This window comes from Perca flavescens, chromosome 8 (assembly GCF_004354835.1).
Source record: "Perca flavescens isolate YP-PL-M2 chromosome 8, PFLA_1.0, whole genome shotgun sequence".
NCBI classification, from domain to species: domain Eukaryota; kingdom Metazoa; phylum Chordata; class Actinopteri; order Perciformes; family Percidae; genus Perca; species Perca flavescens.
In genome coordinates this window covers 32,421,798-32,440,598 of record NC_041338.1, presented here as the reverse complement: position 1 = coordinate 32,440,598, position 18,801 = coordinate 32,421,798, and the positions used below count along the sequence as shown (strand labels likewise).

Below are 18,801 nucleotides of genomic sequence, written 5' to 3'. Positions count from 1 at the left end.
AATACTGATATCCAAACCATTTCTGACAATCCCAAAGTGTCAGCAGGTCAGTGCTGGCTGCCACACAGATGTGGAGTACATAGTCTCGCATTGCCAGACCGTCATCCACAATGCTGCGGAGGAAGGTCTGTCTAGTCCACAAAACATTGCGGATGGGAGAAAAACGTGCTCTGGTTTATTGGCATTTCTTTAAACCAATCACAATCATCTCGGGCGGTGCTACGCGCCGGACGCAATGACGGTGCCTCTGCAAAGTAGCCTCGGGAAGGAACTTGTTTTGGTGGAACGTGTACGTTCAAAAGTTGTTTTAGTCATGCAACAGAAAACTTAGATTGGACAGATAGTCTAGCTAGCTGTCTGGATTCACCCTGCAGAAAGAGGAAGGTAACGGACATAAGGCGGATCGTCTGGCAGCACCGGAGCAATCCCCTAAATGAATCGTTGTCGATATAGACTAAGACATGGTTTTCCCCAAGTGTATTGCAAGCCTGGTGGCCCACCGGGCCTAAGTTGCCCCCCATCAGGCCTAAGCCACTGGGGAAAAAAAAGTTTTTAAAACTAATTACAGTGGGGCGGCTCGGTTGGAAACTTAGACGTACTGTAGTCATATTTTAAAATGTTCCAGTAAGCTTTTAGCATTGACTTAATGTAAACCTCTATAGAATCTGTCTTATAGGTTTTTTAAATTCTCAATTTTCATGATTCCATCCATGATTCTGTTATCACAGAAACTATTTGGCTCTACATTAATGCTGCCATCAATCTGCGAGTGGCCCCAGCTGGGCTCTCGTCAAAAAAAGACATTTGCCAACGGGCCTAACAGCTTTTCTGGGGTTCAACCTTGTATGGAAAACACAACGATAAGAAAATGCCACTCTGAATGACTAGAACTCTGACCTGACGAAGGAGCGTGACGGCTGGATGCTTTTGATGATGGGGTCCTCGTTGTAGGTGAACTGCACGGGCGCGTGGAGCTCCACTGAATCCACCGTCAGCTTCACGGGGAGCTTGGAGGGAACTGCGTGTGGAGGCGTCTTACAGGTAAGCATGGCGGACGACAAGCTGATGGTGGAGGTTAGGATGAGGGGAATGAGTAAACACACAGGATATATTGTGGTGGTAGTATGTAACCGTGGTAGCCATTATCCACTATTCAGGTTCAGGTTACTTTATTTGTATTGGTAGGTAAATTTGTTGCCCAGTGAAAATGACAGAGTATTAAACACCACAAACAACATATAATGGGAAAATAAATAAAACAGTTAAAATTCTCCAGTGCTAATCAAGAATATCTAATTAATACCAATGAAATGACTTATGGCTGACCACCATAAAATCTAAAAAACAATAAATGAATAAATAAATAACACACAGGCCTACACAAATACAGGCTGTGCAAATTGTGCAATATTTCTTACAGCTTGTTTATCAGTGTGATTGCCGCTGGAACAAAGTTTTTTTTTTATATCGTTTGGAACTAAAAAACCCTTTTTCCAGAAGGGAGAAGCTGAAACTTATTCTGCAAAAGGGTGCAAGCTGTCATTTAAAATGGAATCGGTTATCCGCTGTAGCTGTCTAGTGTTCAGGGATGCCATTCATGCATTTATCTTGTATAAGTCCTGCAGATAATTGCTGATTGAGCGGGAGAGGAGACAGAATGAGGACAAGAGCAGGAAAAGCAAGAGAAAAAGAAAGACAGAAAGACCTTTGACCGGCCCTCCAGTTCACAGGCAACATGTTCCCAGTAAACTTACAGCACTGTCAAGACACATTTGAGTATGTGTAACAAACACAATCCCTCTGCAGTACATATGTACCGAACTGTACAACCTCCGTAATTCCTTTCTAAGAAAGAAAGAAATAGGCAGAGAAAATAGAACAACCACTTGACATGCAAACTTGATTTTAAAGAGCTGTTGCTGTTATGCAGTGTGGGAGGCAAAGAGAATGAGAAACAGAAAGAAAAAGAGAAAGAAAAGAAAGGATTAAAAAAAAAGGGACTGTGAACTGACCTCTGGATCTTACAGGCTACTTTCCCTACGGTCACCTCTCGCTTGTTCCCAGTATCCAGGAAGGCTCCCCTGATGGTCAGCATGGTGTTTCCGGACTTTGGCCCGAATGTCGGGAAGATTTCGTGGATCACAGGGTCCTGGACGCAGAGACCACCAGACACTTTCAATTAACTCTGTCTAATGTTTAGATCCTAGCACTTTGCTTTCACTTCTCATGAAGTGTAAATGCTGACTCACTGTAAATCCTGTCAGACAAATCGATTCATAAACCACTTCACACAATACACAGATTTTTCTAGGGCTGGGTATCGCCAATAAGTTCCTGAATCAATTTAATTCCAATTCACAAGGTCCCGATTCAATTACATTTCCAATTCGATATCAATTAGGTTAGAGAAATTTCAGTTACAATACCAATTTTGCTCGGATATAAAAGTGATTCTCAGAGAACTTATGCTGTAAATAGTACAAAGTAAGAAGCAGCCCTCAAATACCTTTTATAATGCACCAGGTTAATGTTTACATTAAGAACTGACACCCAAAAAGTTGGTTTAAATTACTTTTTACCTCACATGACATTTTTAACAAAACAAAAAAAAAAATGATTTGGAGATTTTATTGATCAATATCAGTTCACTTAAACAAAGATCGATTTTTAACGAGATAATTGATTATTTTAACACAGACTTTTCACAAAGTGCATCCAAAAACAAGGGAAAATGGCATTCTTACCACGAAGGTGAAGCCCTCCATTGTGGCTACCTTATGGCCACTGGTGACCCTCACTGTGTGTCCTGATGGGGTGAAGTTCCCACTGAACACCGGGGTACACTGCATCTCAGTCCACCTAAACACAACCCCCCAGACAACACACAGACACGGCATTATACCCTGCCGCAGCCACCAAGCATTTATCCTAATTCAATGATGATCCACTGCCCAGCAGTAATGCACAAAGAGGCGATCTTCATCTTGGGATTGGGTTGGTGGTGTTCCCCCCCCTCCGCCCCCCATTTGTAATGAGGTTGTTTGTAGCAAAAGGGGCTTTTGAATGGGACATGGTCCCAGTGGATATGGGTGAGTGGAAAGTCTGGATGCAGCGATTTTTCCCAGCAATTTTTCAGTTAGGGGAGTCATGTGTTGAATGCGGCAGACTGCGAGAGGAGGGGGGGTGGGGCTTCTTAACATTCTTCCTTCAACACAATAAGTTCTATTAAACTCCTGCTCTGCCCCTATAAGACGCCAGTGTATGGGTCCCTTTATCTGGTAAACACCCACCACTTCACACACACACACACACACACACACACACACACACACACACACACACACACACACACACACACACACACACACACACACACACACACACACACTCACTCTGTCTCTACCTGCCTCCCTAAGATGGCTTTTCAGATACTGCGCAAATGCACAAAGTATGCACACTAGCATACAAAAACTAGTGCATCAACAATTTTGCAAAACGCACACACACACACACACACACACACACACACACACACACACACACACACACACACACACACACACACACACACACACACACACACACACACACACACTTCTCCGATTCATGTGAATTTTAAATTGCGGTTGCAGTTTTATTTTTCATTTTTTATGTGTACCCCTGAAAGACTAGCAACAACTTAGTGGAAGCTACGGAGGATCCTAATACTGCACTGATACCAGTTTACTGTGAATGAGATCTAAATATTATATCTAAAGTAGGGCTGGGCGATATGGAGAAAATCAAATATCACGATATTTGTGAATCAGTGTATACCTCGAATATCCTCAATATACCTCGATATCGATACCGCAACGATATTGTGGTGCTGGCTATTGGTGCTTTCACAAAATATTTACACAATGAGAGTTTTGATAAATAATCATCCGTAATGTTGATATAATGATTAAGTGGGTAAAGGCAAATAATAGAACAGTTACAACAGTCTGGTAAGTTCAGAAAATGACATCACTTTACTGTAATGCAGCCTTTAAAACCAGGAAAAGACAACACTTATGTCATACGATATTAGAACATCCAAAATCTAAGACGATACAGTATCTAGTCTCATATCACGATATATATATATATCGATATATTGCCCAGCTCTAATCTAAAGGTTAACTTTTCTCACACACACACACACACACACACACACACACACACACACACACACACACACACACACACACACACACACACACACACACACACACACCTGTTGATGTTGTCTTGTCTGGGCAGTTTGCAGGGAGCTCCTGCCACCTCCACTGTTACCAGAGAAGCCTTGAAGCTCTCCGTCTTGTCGAAGCCGAAGTTGCTGCCGCACATCGTCACCACTGTGGAGCCTCGTATTGGTCCAGAGGTTGGAAAAATCTAATGCACACACAAGGAACATTTACATTTTAAACATTTACTCATCGGTCCGAGATCATCATAATGAAATGCTCCTCAGTACCAATATACATCTATACAATTATAGAGCTGCAAAGATGAATCGATTAGTTGTCAACTATTACATTAATCGCCAACTATTTTCATAATCGATTAATCTGTTGGAGTCACTGGCGATTTTAGACCTTTTTTTAGGGCCCTAAATTTCATCTCAGCTCCCCTAAAAATTATAATAATAAAAAACTAAACTCTTTTTTTTTTTTTTTTTACAATTTTGGTGCTTCAAAGTGAGTTTGAGAACTTGTCTGTTAGTGACATAGGACAAACAATTAGAGGTTTAAAAGGGCTTAAAACAGGTTTAATATCCTGTGTGTCTGTCGCCGATGCTGTGCACCTCTAACCCAGTCAAGGAAAGGGTTAACAGAAACGGTTGTGAAGTTTAACGTTGGTAGTTCCCAGAGAAGAAATTGGTCATTTCATGGTGCAGATTAGAACCCATATTGGAACGTAAGCAAGTTCAATTTCTGAATGTTAGAACTTTGTGTCAAATTGGTCGTTATGACTTAGAAAGTTTCAGGTTTAGTTCCATCATAGTGTTAATAGTGTCAAAAAAGTTAGCTGATGTTGTTGTTGTTCAGTAGCTAGCTCAGAGATTATCGGCTAATAAAATGACTGATTTAGCTTCTTTTTTTTTTTGCAAGGCAATGTATCCGTGTCACATTCTCATTAGGGGCTGAGCCCCCCTAAAAGTCTGATCCTAGAATCGCCCCTGGTTGGAGTCATTTCTTAAGAAAAACAGGAGTAAAAATGATCAGATTTCAGCTTCTTAAAAAGGTCATAAATGTAAATGGACAAAATAAAACATTTGAGGATGTCATTCCGGGCTTTGGAAAACACTAATCAACATTTTTCATCATTTTCTGACACCTGGACATATAGACCAAACTAATCGACGAATCGAGAAAATGATCGACAGATTATTTGACAATGAAAATACTCGCCAGTTGCAGCCCTTAATAATTCCTTTCATCAACTACACCAGTGGAGTAGAAGTAATGTTTCTCCAAATCAATACAACTTTTGGAATAAATTAGGTCTTATAAAATGATGTTCTGAGACCTAAGAAGTAAAGCAGTGTTGTGCAGTTTGTTAATCATTGTGTGTTGAACCATTGTCCTCCTATTTATTTCCAATATCTACTTAAATTAAGGGGTTTTATTTCAATTTTATTTTGACATAAGTGTCAACAACTCTGAAAGGAAGTGATACAGATGAGTATCCTGATATGAGATTTAAGAAAAGTAAACTAGGACACCTGGGAAATAACATTTTGTAGTCTTGTACAAGAAACATCCATACAACCTTTCTGCAGTCAGTTACAGATCTGTTAAAATTGTCCCAGAGGAAGAGGTGTTTTTTTACAGGTTCTCGTCCCATTAAACATTTTGTTGCGTTTAGGGGCAGCGGAGGTATCTTGGTGTTGTGTTTTTGTTTGACATGGAGACACTCTGACCGCATTGGGTGCAACAGTAAAGCCAGAAAGAATAAACACCACCCACACTGAGCTCAGTAAAGCCTCACAATGTCAGAGCAGTGTTAAGTACAATAGGACAGTGGTGCTGTAAAAGGGCTGGTATTTCAGGAATCACCGTGGCCTTCACAAACGCAACACTGTAGAGACAAATACAGTGCAAACCTACAGATCTCAGCTTCAACAGACTCGGTTATGGGAGCTGTTTTTGGAAGGAGAGTAGAGAGAGAGAGAGAGAGAGAGAGAGAGAGAGAGAGAGAGAGAGAGAGAGAGAGAGAGAGAGAGAGAGAGAGAGAGCGTCCTGGCAAACCAAAGTTACTCAGAAGTTTGTCAGGTTTACTTTTAGGTTCAGGTTTTGGAAACCGCAGTGAAGTGAACGATTGTTAAGAATTGATAATTCAATTCAATTTTATTTATAGTATCAAATCATAACAAGAGTTATCTTGAGACACTTTACAGATAGAGTAGGTCTAGACCACGCTCTATAATTTACAAAGACCCAACAATTTCAGTAATTCCCCCAAGAGCAAGCATTAGCAGTGGCTTTTGCGACAGTGGCGAGGAGAAACTCCCTTTTAGGAAGAAACCTCGGTAGACCCAGGCTTTTGGTAGGTGGTGTCTGACGGGGCCGGTTGAGGGTGTGATGAACAGTGGCAATAATAGTCACAATAAAGATAATAGAACAGTGACTACAATGGTAGTCGTAGTAGTTCATGTCATAGCCGGGCACATCAGGGCTATAAGTTTATACACTCAAGAAGGCCAGAGTTTAAAAGTTGTCACATTGCCATTATGTTTGGTATGTTTTGAATGATGTCATTTTAAAAAAAAATGGAAAGTGTTTTTAATTTCTAGGATTATTCTTAGTACCAGAAGCATAACATTTGATACCACAACTCCTTTGTGGATTCGCCTGCCCTTCCCTTCTGATGAAATCAAGCTATTGAGCTAATTCTGGGACGGTCAAGTATTGAATACATATTGTGTATTCCAAAAATATATTTTGCTGACAAAATAGTGAAGGCGGCCAGTGATGAATTCGTAAAAAAGTGGCTCAATGGTGTTTTAAGCCCCCCAACGTCTCCTTCCAGGCAGCGCTGCGACCATTGACTTCAAGGCACCTAACCCTAACCTCAACCCTAACCATAACCATTGCCTAATCCTAGTGCCTGCCTGGAAGGAGATGTTGGAGGGGCTTAAAACACTGATAAACCAAAAAGTAAGTCTCCTGCTCTGATTATAACCATGCTGACAAGTCGCTGTGGTTACCTTAGTGATGACGGGTGTGCAGTAGTCCTGGGTCCAGAGGGAGGAGGAGGGACACTGGTTAGCTCTGGTGCAGCGTCCATCGCACCAGCCACATTCTGTCACCCGTGACGACAACAAACAGGAAGTACAGGTGGTCAGCTGACCACAGCCGGGCCCTATCAGAGGGACCATAGTGATCTAGGAAGAGGAAGATGTAAGACAAGTCAGTTGTGTGTGTCTTCATTTCTGTCCCCAACACACAAACAAAGTATTTCCCCTCAGCCACAAATGGATTAGAGTCAGTGGTTGGTAGCAGAACCCTTGCGGTAAGCCTCTAGGAACATTATTCTCTTTTATCTGGTGTCTCTACTCCGCATTCACTGTTGTTTCTTTGCTTTTGGTGAAGGAGTGTTTTTTTCTTCTCAATAATATATGAAACTTGTTATGGTTCAGAGATGAACACAGGACTGTCTTAAACGACCGAATGTGTAGGATAGCAATATGTCTCTACAAGGCTCAACGTTGTTCTCGAACCTCTCCCCATTTTGCTGAGGAAAGCGCCAAAAGGTACATTTTTGTCCTTTGTGGTTCTAATCCCACCTTGTCAGTCTTCTATAAAGTACTTGAAAGCAATACTTGAGTAAAAGTACAAGTATCTTACCAGAAAATGACTTTGGTAGAAGATAAAGTCTCCTTTTAAAATATTACTTGAGTAAAAGTCTTAAAGTATCTGATATTTACTGTCCTTAATTATCAAAAGTAATTTTCTGATATTAAATGTACATAAGTATTAGAAGTAAAAGTAAAAAAAAACTTTGATTATGAACTTTATGGCCAAAGGTGTGTAACGCTATCTTCATCACCACTGTTGGCGTGGTGGTCATCGTTAACATGGCCGCAGAGCCTGCAGCAGGTGCTTCCATGATACTATCAGTCATTATGCTGCCTCCTCTTCTTCTTTAGTTTTGGCCTATGTTTTTTTTTTGCTGCTTGGCAACAAACAGGCATTAGATCACCGACTGGAATGGAGGGTGCCTTATCTTAGCAATTTAGGAGCAATGATTCGCCAAACCTGCTTTTTTCCGGTGTAACAAATTTCTTCCGATTTTATTTTGTAGTAACGAGTTACTAAGAGGCTTAAGGGAAATGCAGTGGAGTAAAAGTATACATTTTATTTAGGAGATGTAGTGGAGTAAAAGGGAATGTTTTCAGGAATATGAATAATTAAGTAAAGTACAGATACATGAAAATTCTACTTAAGTACAGAAGCGAAATATTTGTACTTTGTTACATTACAACACTGCACCTTGTTCCCTGTGGCCATTAGCAGGGTTCCGTTTGAGCCGTCCGCGTCCAGCAGGGCTACACTGGCGGAGACGGGTCTCGAGTCCAGGCGGATGTTGACGTGAGGAGCGGCAAATCGGGAGAACAGCACCTGAAAGAAAGAGGACACGTCATTGCAATTGTCTCAAAGGGGCATTTGTTAATGTAACGGTAGTCTCGCTTTGCCAGACCTTCCTCCACAGCGCTGCGGAGGAGGGTCTGGCTAGTCCACACAGCATTCAGGGATGGGAGGAAAACGTGCTCTGGTTTGTTTTGGTGGAACGTGTGTACGTTCAAAAGTTGTTTTAGTCGTGCAACAGAAAACTCAGATTGGACAGATAGTCTAGCTAGCTGTCTGGATTTACCCTGCAGAGATCTGAGGAGCAGTTAACCATAGTCTTCATAAAATCGACCAGAGTTAAAAAATTCCAACACAAGGAAAGCGTAAGGTGATGGACCTCCGGCCGAAAACAAGGAGATCTGGCGGAATTTCGTTACTAATGTAACGGCAACAACACTGTCATGACTCTGGCACAGCTTTATTAAGAACCTTCTGAGACATTTAAGTCACCAATGGACAAACTATTGGTGGCTTGTATGGCCTGCTGCAGTCAGTCCTTTATATTTCTCAACAAATAACCAATATTTTTCTCTCCACCAGTTAGTACTTCAACTTCTTGTGGATGCAGCCAAACTTGCAGGGCTTATACACTGGCTACATCTGTCGCTAAAGATGCAGTACAATCAAATCAAGTCAAAGAGAAGTACTGTAAGCCAAGAGGTGCCTGGTTTGCAAGATATTTGGTGTTTGTTGCCCATGAATCGAATTTTTTTTTTTAAAAAGCAGCCAACATCATCACAGGTCAGCTGAGGACACCTGGTTAGGATGTGTGATTTTGTTCACTCGTCTGTGTCGTCACCGCTGTTTTTCCAACGTTGCTGTGTTTATTTGAAATGCTTCACAACGCTGTACACTGATACACACCATGAATTAAAGAAGAAGGAAAGATTATACGGAGTCTGGCATACACAACAATAGATCCACAGAATTTCCTGAGGACAAATCAAGCCTCGGGGATGAAAAAGTGGAAGACATCAACAAGTTTTTTGGTGCTGCACCAGCACACCTTGAGAGGGAGTTGGTTGAAGGAATACGATCCAGATTGTGTCATCTTTTCTTGGGCATTCCCTTCACTGGACTTTGGCTTTAAGCAGAGTTGCATTGAAATCATTTCATTACGATATTTCCTCTTAGTCCAGTGTCACGGTTGAGAAAAAAAATGTCTTACCTTTCTCTCATAGCAGAAAAAGCACAGGCGTAACTAACAATCTGTCTGTGTGTCAGTCAGACTGCATAAACTGTACAATATCAGGGCCCTTGCCCTAGAACACTGAATTGGAATGCAGCCATTATGGATTGATTAATCAATTAGTTAGATATGTTTTGGCAAGTAAAAATGTCCACCCTGTCAAAGGTGTGGGGTTGGTTAAGAAACAACCCCCATTATATGCCATTTGACAGGAAACTAAAACTTCAAAAAAATAAAAATAAAAAATCATCATTTAGTTAAAATGATTTTAAGGCAAGGCAACTTTATTTATATAGCACATTTCAGCAACAGGGTGAGAATGTGATCCGACCTCAAACCACACCAACTACTGTATGTGTACTCCGCAAGTCAGAGCTAAACAGCTCGGTACTGGTCAAACCAGCCGCCGCTAAAGTTGGAGACAGACAACGGCAAGGAGCAGAGCGAAGTCTCGGTGACAACGTCAGACTATTTGAATGAAATGAGCTGGTTTGACCATGAAGATGCACTAGTTTATGCACTAGTCCAGAACACAGGACCTTCTTCCTGTATTTACTTTCTTGCTCGACCCAGACCAAGTGACACATCTGACCAAAAAGCGGAACGAATGTTCTTGCGTGGTTTGTAGTGACGCATTTTGGTACGGTTGGATTTTTCCAGGTGTGAAACGAAACTGAACCAAGGGGAAATCGCTCCAAGTTTACAAACTCCTCAACTGATCTGAACCAGAGCGAAACGAACTCCAGGTGTGAAAACGTCCTGAATAGTAGAGATGGCCCGATACCTTTTTTTGCTTCCCGATACCGATTCAGATACCTGAACTTGCGTATCGGCCAATACCGAGTACCGATCCGATACCAGTGTGTCATATATTTTATTATGTTTTAACAACTGTATACTACTATCCCTGTATGGATGTGTGAAATGATTTCAGTATCGGAGCGTATACCGATACTGGTATCGGTATCGGACCATCTCTACTGAGTAGTGAAGTATAACAAAGTCAAGTAAACACTTTTACACGTGATATTTGGGGAAATTCCATTTTTGTTATCTTTTTGAGAGTTGGATGGAAAAAACAATATCGGTCAGCTTCAACCTTTACAACATAACATCACTGTCTGTTTCCTGATAAGCAGTAATCCTGAGTTCAACTTCTTTCAATTGAAAGAAATAACTTGTAAAAGAGGCTTTAAATCTAGCTGGTAACTTCTACCATAGTTGAGCAGGTTGAAAGAGATGTGAGACAACTGGTTTGGGTGCACAGAGCCAGATGATGCAGCAACCGGTGGAACCATTGTGTCTTCTGAGACATGTTGGGAAGTATTTCAGACACACACACAGACACACACACACACACACACACACACACACACACACACATACATACATACATAGGACTTACACACAAACACATTCAATAAGACACATGTTAAACTTAAACATAAAGATACCCAGACTGATGAACACACTGTTCCCACTTAGTTCTATCACACACACACACACACACACACACACACACACACACACACACACACACACACACACACACACACACACACACACACACACACACACACACACACACACACACACACACACACACCTGGAACAGCATTTATCATTTGCGGTTACGCTGCAATTACAGGCCTGGGAGCAAACAGAACAGAACAGGATCTCTAATGGGGTGTGTGGTTGCTCCAGTTACATGACGCCCTATAAATTAAACCATTCACCCCCAACGCACACGCAAATATTTATACACACACAAATAGATATAGTGCATGGGCACACAAATTTCTTTTCTGCCCTGTCAGGATGGAGCAGCAATGCCATATATCCTCCAAAAACAAAGCACTGACGAGACACTGCAAGGGAAGGGAGTAGTGGAATGTGTGTGTGATTCCAGTAAATACTAATAACACTCTGCATTGTAAACTTTAAATGTGATTTTTGTTGGTTGGCTGATACACCGTTCCCCCCCGCCTCACCCTCGCCTCACCCTCGCCTCACCCTCAGAAATGCCTTGTTTTCCCGAGTCATTCCTTCCACTGTTTGAGCCTCATGATCAACGTTAGCTTTGCAACAGCGAGTATAATGGGTGGCTTTCCGCTGGGGACGAAGCCATACAACAGGCATCTCTCTGGAGGTAATAGCGGTGTAAATTACAGCTTATTGTATTAAGCAAGCCGGGGGGGAGGGGGGAGTTTGGCATCTAAACACGGCCACTGTCTTATTCCCACAGTGGCCCAACTAGAGCCGAGGGAAACACTTCCTGAGCCAGAGTGGAGTTCATTGGCGGGGGACAACGCTCTTTTTCTTTCACTGCCTCAGCTCCATATTCCCTCTTGTCTAGTCCGCTGGGAGCGACCAGGAAACTCAAATACGTGCAAAGTTGACAGGTTCTTTTTGTCGTACAAACAATGAAATGACCTCCTCTCACAGATTCCTACTGTAGCTTATGGCCGCAGGGTCGTCAGTTTAAATGCAAGCCTTGGAAAATCAGCAACTAGGGGAAAGCAAATGAGACACTGCAGTCACACCCGGATACCTTTGAGCAGCTAGGTTTGGCTTGATGTATAAGCCTAGGTAATTCCAACTTGGGTCTTTTGTTATCATTTCTATCTAGCATTTCTGTTATCATTGTTATCATTGATTTCTACCATGTTATTAAAACAAACATTTTACTCAATAAAGTTAAGTGGTGCTATCTGGAAACAAGGCGACATGGAAGTACTGTACAGGGCAAAAAAAAAAACACAAATGTTCAGACTCAACAAGTTTAGCCAGAACAGCTAAGCCACTAACCAAAAGTGTGTTGAAACAGACATATGGGTAATAATCCCTCATTTTACAGGAAAACTGTGCTTACCTATCTTCGGCTATAGTACAGTACAGTACGGTGGCCGAGACGGTTCAACACAAATACAAAAGCCACACCACAAACACAAAAGCTAAAACACAAATACAAAACCTACAACACAAACGCAAAAGCCACAACACAAACGCTACAACACAAACGCAAAAGCCACAACACAAACGCAAAAGCTACAACACAAACGCAAAAGCCACAACACAATGGCAAAAGCTACAACACAAACGCAAAAGCCACAACACAAATGCAAAATCCACAACACAAATGCTACAACACAAACGCAAAAGCCACAACACAAACGAAAAAGCTAAAACACAAACGCAACAGCCACAACACATGCAAAAGACACAACACAAACGCAAAAGCCACAACACAAACGCAAAAGCTAAAACACAAACGCAACAGCCACAACACAAATGCAAAAGTCACAACACAAACGCAAAAGCCACAACACAAACGCAAAAGCTAAAACACAAACGCAAAAGCCACAATACAAACGCAAAAGCTACAACACAAATGCAAATGCTACAACACAAACGCAAAAGCCACAACACAAACGAAAAAGCTAAAACACAAACGCAACAGCCACAACACATGCAAAAGACACAACACAAACGCAAAAGCCACAACACAAACGCAAAAGCTAAAACACAAACGCAACAGCCACAACACAAATGCAAAAGACACAACACAAACGCAAAAGCCACAACACAAACGCAAAAGCTAAAACACAAACGCAAAAGCCACAACATAAATATATAAGCTGGAAGCAGATGTGGTTGACAAACGGAGCCGGAGGAGGAAAGTTCTGGTTTGTTTGAGAAGTAAGTGAAACATGGTTCCTTGCTCATTATGATTACTGTTGCAATGTGATTGTCACAAGCCTTGTGTTGTGGCTTTTGCGTTTGTGTTGTAGCTTTTGCATTTGTGTTTTAGCTTTTGCGTATTGTGTTTTTGCGCGTTGTGTTGTGGCTTTTGTATTTGCCGTTGTGGTTTTGGCGCTTGTGTGCGTTTGTGTTTGGTTGCAGCTTTTGCATTTGTGTTGTAGCTTTTGCGTTTGTGTTGTGGCTTTTTTTGTGTTTAACTTTTTGCTTGTGTTATGGCTTTGCGTTTGTGTTTTGGCTTTGCGCGTTTGTGTTGTGGCTTTTGCGTTTGTGTTGTGGCTTTTTTGCGTTTGTGTTGTAACTTTGCGTTTTTTTTGCTTTTGCGTTTGTGTTGTGGCTTTGCGTTTGTGTTTTTTTGCGTTTGTGTTTTGGCTTTGCGTTTGTGTTATAACTTTGCGTTTGTGTTGTAGCTTTTGCGTTTGTGTTTTGGCTTTTGCGTTTGTGTTGTGGCTTTTGCGTTTGTGTTGTGGCTTTTGCGTTTGTGTTATGGCTTTTGCGTTTGTGTTGTGGCTTTTGCGTTTGTGTTATGGCTTTTGCGTTTGTGTTATGGCTTTTGCGTTTGTGTTGTAGCTTTTGCGTTTGTATTGTGGCTTTTGCGTTTGTGTTGTGGCTTTTGCGTTTGTGTTGTGGCTTTTGCGTTTGTGTTGAACCATCTCGGCCACCGTAGTACAGTACTGTAGGTGAGAATTAAATCAGGAAGTCGGTCTGTGATGGCTGTTTGGGTAACTGTTACTGTTCAGCTTCCTTTTATCTTCCAACAAGTTTGGCCAAACTGCGGGTATGTTTAAAATCTGTACTATCGTCTTCTGATTTTGCCAAATTACCAGAAAAATAAGCCATGAGAAGCCACGAAAATAAGACTGGGGCAGTTTGAAAATGTAAATATATGAATGAGATGGAGGATGTCAGTGAAAATGAGCCGGAAAATTAAAAACAACAAAAAAATCACTGTTCCGTTTCTCCCTCAGTTATTTTCCTTTTCTCATTTTCCTCTTCAGGTTCGGTAGGCCTACTACCATTTCATCGTCCCTTGTAATCCATTCCTTTTTTTTGTCTTAGGTTTCTTTCCTACTGTGTCTCTTTCTCCCCGACTTTTCTTCCGCTTTTGATGTCTCTTTTTCTGCCTCCACCTTCTTTCCTTGCTCTTTCTCCATCTAATATCTTATAACTCGCCTCGAATCAAATCTATTCAGTTTGTAGTCGGTTTCACCTGCACGACCACACATAAATCTGTATTGCTAAATCAATCAATGTTATCACCATTAGAGATAATTTCACCAACGTCTACGTAGGACTGATAGCTAATAAAAGTTAAGAAATATCAGTGTTCGGTTCATTCTGTCACAACTTTCCGTCTCCCTCCCTTTGTGTCTCAGATGATGAGGCAGAACACATTTGATAAAATGGAAAGTTTTGCAGTGCAGGGCAGCTGCTCTCCTCTTCAGACCTTCTAAACCCCTTCAGCTAAAACAATGAACTACAGCCAATTCAGCTTACCACAAAAAAAACCTAAGGAGGGTCTGGGAGGGGGTCGACGGTAGAGAACAGCGACAGCTGCACGGGAAGCTCGCTGAGCAGAAAATGCCGTGCGAGGGAACGTGTCAGCGAAGCCCGTCGTTCAGCATTAACGTGCCGTTCGGCTTGTAAGCCCCCTCGCACCCCACTACCACCGCCTCTACCCCTCCCTCCATCCCATTCCGTGCAGCTGTTGGCTCCTTTTTTCCACGGCTCTCTCGCCTGTATTTTTTTTTTCTCTTCTCCATGCATGTCTTTTCATTCTTGTTTTTCAAAAACACGTGAGGTAATTCAGCTTTCACTTCTTGCACGTTATTCCATTCCTTGTCGTTTTTTGGGTCCAGCACGGGACCAATGCACATATCGCTGTACTTTGCAGCTGTAACCATTGCATGCATTCAGTGTACAGTTAGAGTGGATGGGCAAAAATAAGTGACCACATGAAAAGAGAGGGAAAGTGAGCACAGTGAGTCACAGTGTGACATGCAGCTACAAAGGCTAGTCATATTGACTTAATTAATGCTAGATGCCAAAATGCTAAATTTTACCCTGATGATCAGCAGTTTGTAGGACTCTTCAAAACAAAACGGACCTCCAACAGGCCAAATCAGCATTTTAACTGGCACTAAAAGCTACAAATCTATTTCATGTGCCAGGTATTAGTCTGGGCAGTCATGAAAATATATTCTCTCTTAACACTGATTGGGTGATTTGAAACATATTCTCTCTTAACACTGAGTGATTTATTGTGTCTAAAACAGGGCTATTTGTTTGAGAAGGGAAAGTTTTTTTAGACATCTAAGTTACATACAGCCACTGTTTAAAATGCATTTGAATGACTATATTTCAAGAGACAGTTGTATGTAAAATCTTCATATTTCAACCGAATTAAGCCTTATTTTAACCTCAACGTCTTTTGACCTGCAAATTACAAAAACAGTGCTAACTTAGAAGCCAAATACCTTCTAAATGCAAGAGTGATCTCCGTCTCTGACAAGACTATATAGACACTTTAAATCTCTCTCACAGTCTCAGCAAAAACTGCTAATTAAAGCTTCTGAAAGTGAGTTTAAATGTCAGCGCTGCAGTTAAGAGATAACTTGCAATCAAGGCCAGGGCTCAAGGATGCATATCTTGATGGAAAGAGCGCATACAGTAACCTTTAACAAAAAAGGAAGAGAAGTGGAGGAAAGCAAGAAGGTTAAGGCCACTTCGGTGTATGTGGTATTTAATATCCAGACCTTTTTAGGAGTTTCCATTATTTTGTCCATTATGTGAGGCCTTGACCCTGCCTCGTGTGTACCAGCGCTTTCACTCCACCAGTGTCACCAAGACAAATGACTGCATATTAATTATGGAAGAGGGGAGTCGGAGTCTTTATGATAGATTGACATGCAAAAATTGCTCAAAACGGAATCTAAATTATTGCTCCACGTTATTCAGACTCACAAAACTAAACCCCCTCCTGTGTCTGCCCATGTTATCTGTGCTGTTAAAGTAAAAAATTATTGTATGTATTCTCTCAAACTGTCCTTAAACAAGACACGTAAAATATGCACTTTCCCGCCTTAATTGAAGTTATCCCATGACTAAAACCATTCCCATGACTAAAATCCCCTAAAGCAGTATTGACAGGTCATGTATGAGACGGTGAAAGCAGCTGAAAAAAAGAAATCAGGAGGTTGTAATCCGCTGTTGGTTTGTACAACGATAGGCAAAATGGGACTGTTTGCTCAGATGGCAAACTGGAACGTGGGCTTTTTGGAGGCTCACTGAGCACAGGTCAAAGGTAAGCAAATTGTGCAAACAGAAAGGTCCTGGGTGCCTGGTCATAGTTTCCCCCAACATGCCTCTAGCAGAGGCACCTGGAGCTGATGTGTGTTGTGTCTCCAGCAGGGCGCTTACACTCCTCATGTACCAACATCCTGCCAAATTTACATGAACAACAAGAGGTGGAAACCACACTGCCTGCTGTGGCCTCAGGCTCTCTGTTTACGCCTAACTGCTGGTATTTTACATGCAAATGAGGTTCCTGCCAGTCTTTTAAAGACACTTTTTTTGTAAAAAAAAAATCAAAAAAAAAATCACTAAAGACACAAACAACATGATTTCTTTACCTGTATGTGGCGTCCGTCGGCGGTGCCCAGGTATGCCACTGCGCGGCCATGTACCGGCATCACAGTGATAGAGGTAACCAAGGTGTTGGTCAGCTCTTTGTGCCAGTACTCCAGCCTTTGGACAAACTGGGTCACCTGCAGGCGGTACTTGCCCTCTTTCCCTTCATGGATTCCCTCATGTGGGTCGCAGTCGTCCGATGAACTCTGCAAAAAAAAAAAAAAATAATCAAATGCATTAGTTTTCCCTGTGGTGTGCCCCAAGAATAACAAGATATACAGTAAGAATAACAGTGGAGAGAGTGTTTCTTATTGCGGTTACAGCCATGATATTGATATGACATTGGGTGCAGCCAAGAAATATCGGCAACGTCAGTGTGGTCATGTTTAACGTTAAAAAAAACGTCCACTTCTAAGTAGTGAACTTGCATAAGAATGAAAAGCTGGAAGCAGTAAAGACTGAAGCTGTTTGCCACAAATATAAGATAATGCACTGTACACCATATATTCTGTGAATCGTCAGCAAGATTAGATCGCCTTATCCAAACACATAGCCCCTCCTAAAAACTACTGGTTATATAATATCATGTCAAACTATCTTCTTTCATTTCTGGCCCGATGGGGGAGGGTTAAGAACCAAACCTCCTAAGCCCCCCTTAGCTACTCTTTCATCAGGCCGTGCTCGTAATGGAGGTCTCGGCGTGATAGTACCTCTAGGGCGAGTACACGCTTTGTTGAATAGAAGTTTAAGGACGGCAGGATTTCATGGGAAACAGCAAGAAGACTTTCATGCTGTTTTTCATTCCATGAACAAAAAAAAAAAACGTTTTCCCTATCCAATGGGCAACCCCACTTTATTTTCTCTCTTTCGCAACCCCCTTCTTTCTCTTCTCCTTCCTCACTTGAGTGTATAACCAAAATCTGTCCCTCCCGCTCCACTTTTGGGATTTTCAAACGTCGCTGGGTTGTGCAGATTGTTGTGTCTGGAGCCTTTGGAGCATACAGTGAATGCACAGACTGTAGACCGAGCTGGATTCTGGGCCTTTTCTCTATCAGTACCCGCCCTCCCCCCTCTCCCCTTACTGCTCTCTCATTGCTCCGGCTCTTTTTGTGTTTAGTCATGGCGTCCTGTCCCAGCCTCAGGTTTCATTAATTATTAATGACCCAGAGGGTGGCGGGCCTCTTATGGCTCTTAAGGTCCTTGACCTGATTGCCTGACCAGGCCGGAGCTTTCTGTTGTTTTCTCAGCTTCATTGGATCGTGACCTCTTCACTGGAGTCACAAGTAGGGGGGGTGGGGGGTGAGGGAGTACAGGTAGAATGATTATGAGGACCTGTGGACGGCTTCTTTCAAAGTGCCACACAGAGCCAGTAATGCGTTCAGTTTTAGCAGGAAACTCCTGACTGATTTGCTCTCCTCACAGATATGTTGTGACCTTGGTTTCTACCTTTTGTTGTGACTTAAAGTGTAAATCACGTGTTGCATCAAAAGAAGTGGATTTTAATCACAAACAGACTCGTGGTCTCTTTCTGCCTCTACCTAAAGCACTGTCTGGGTCATTAAGCCG

General features: G+C 41.9%; 1 protein-coding gene across 2 annotated transcripts in view; it reads right to left on the bottom strand.

Annotated features, from left to right (window-relative positions):
- Window positions 1–18,801, bottom strand: part of met (MET proto-oncogene, receptor tyrosine kinase) — an 89,292-nt gene that overhangs the window by 40,347 nt on the left and 30,144 nt on the right. For both annotated transcript variants that reach the window (XM_028586202.1, XM_028586203.1), the window contains exons 3-9: window positions 17,238–17,441; window positions 8,520–8,648; window positions 7,235–7,411; window positions 4,259–4,416; window positions 2,745–2,859; window positions 2,013–2,149; window positions 898–1,062 (exon numbers count right to left, since the gene is read on the bottom strand). In XM_028586202.1, the coding sequence (XP_028442003.1) occupies window positions 898–1,062; window positions 2,013–2,149; window positions 2,745–2,859; window positions 4,259–4,416; window positions 7,235–7,411; window positions 8,520–8,648; window positions 17,238–17,441 (1,085 nt within the window). The remainder of the gene's footprint in view (window positions 1–897; window positions 1,063–2,012; window positions 2,150–2,744; window positions 2,860–4,258; window positions 4,417–7,234; window positions 7,412–8,519; window positions 8,649–17,237; window positions 17,442–18,801) is intronic.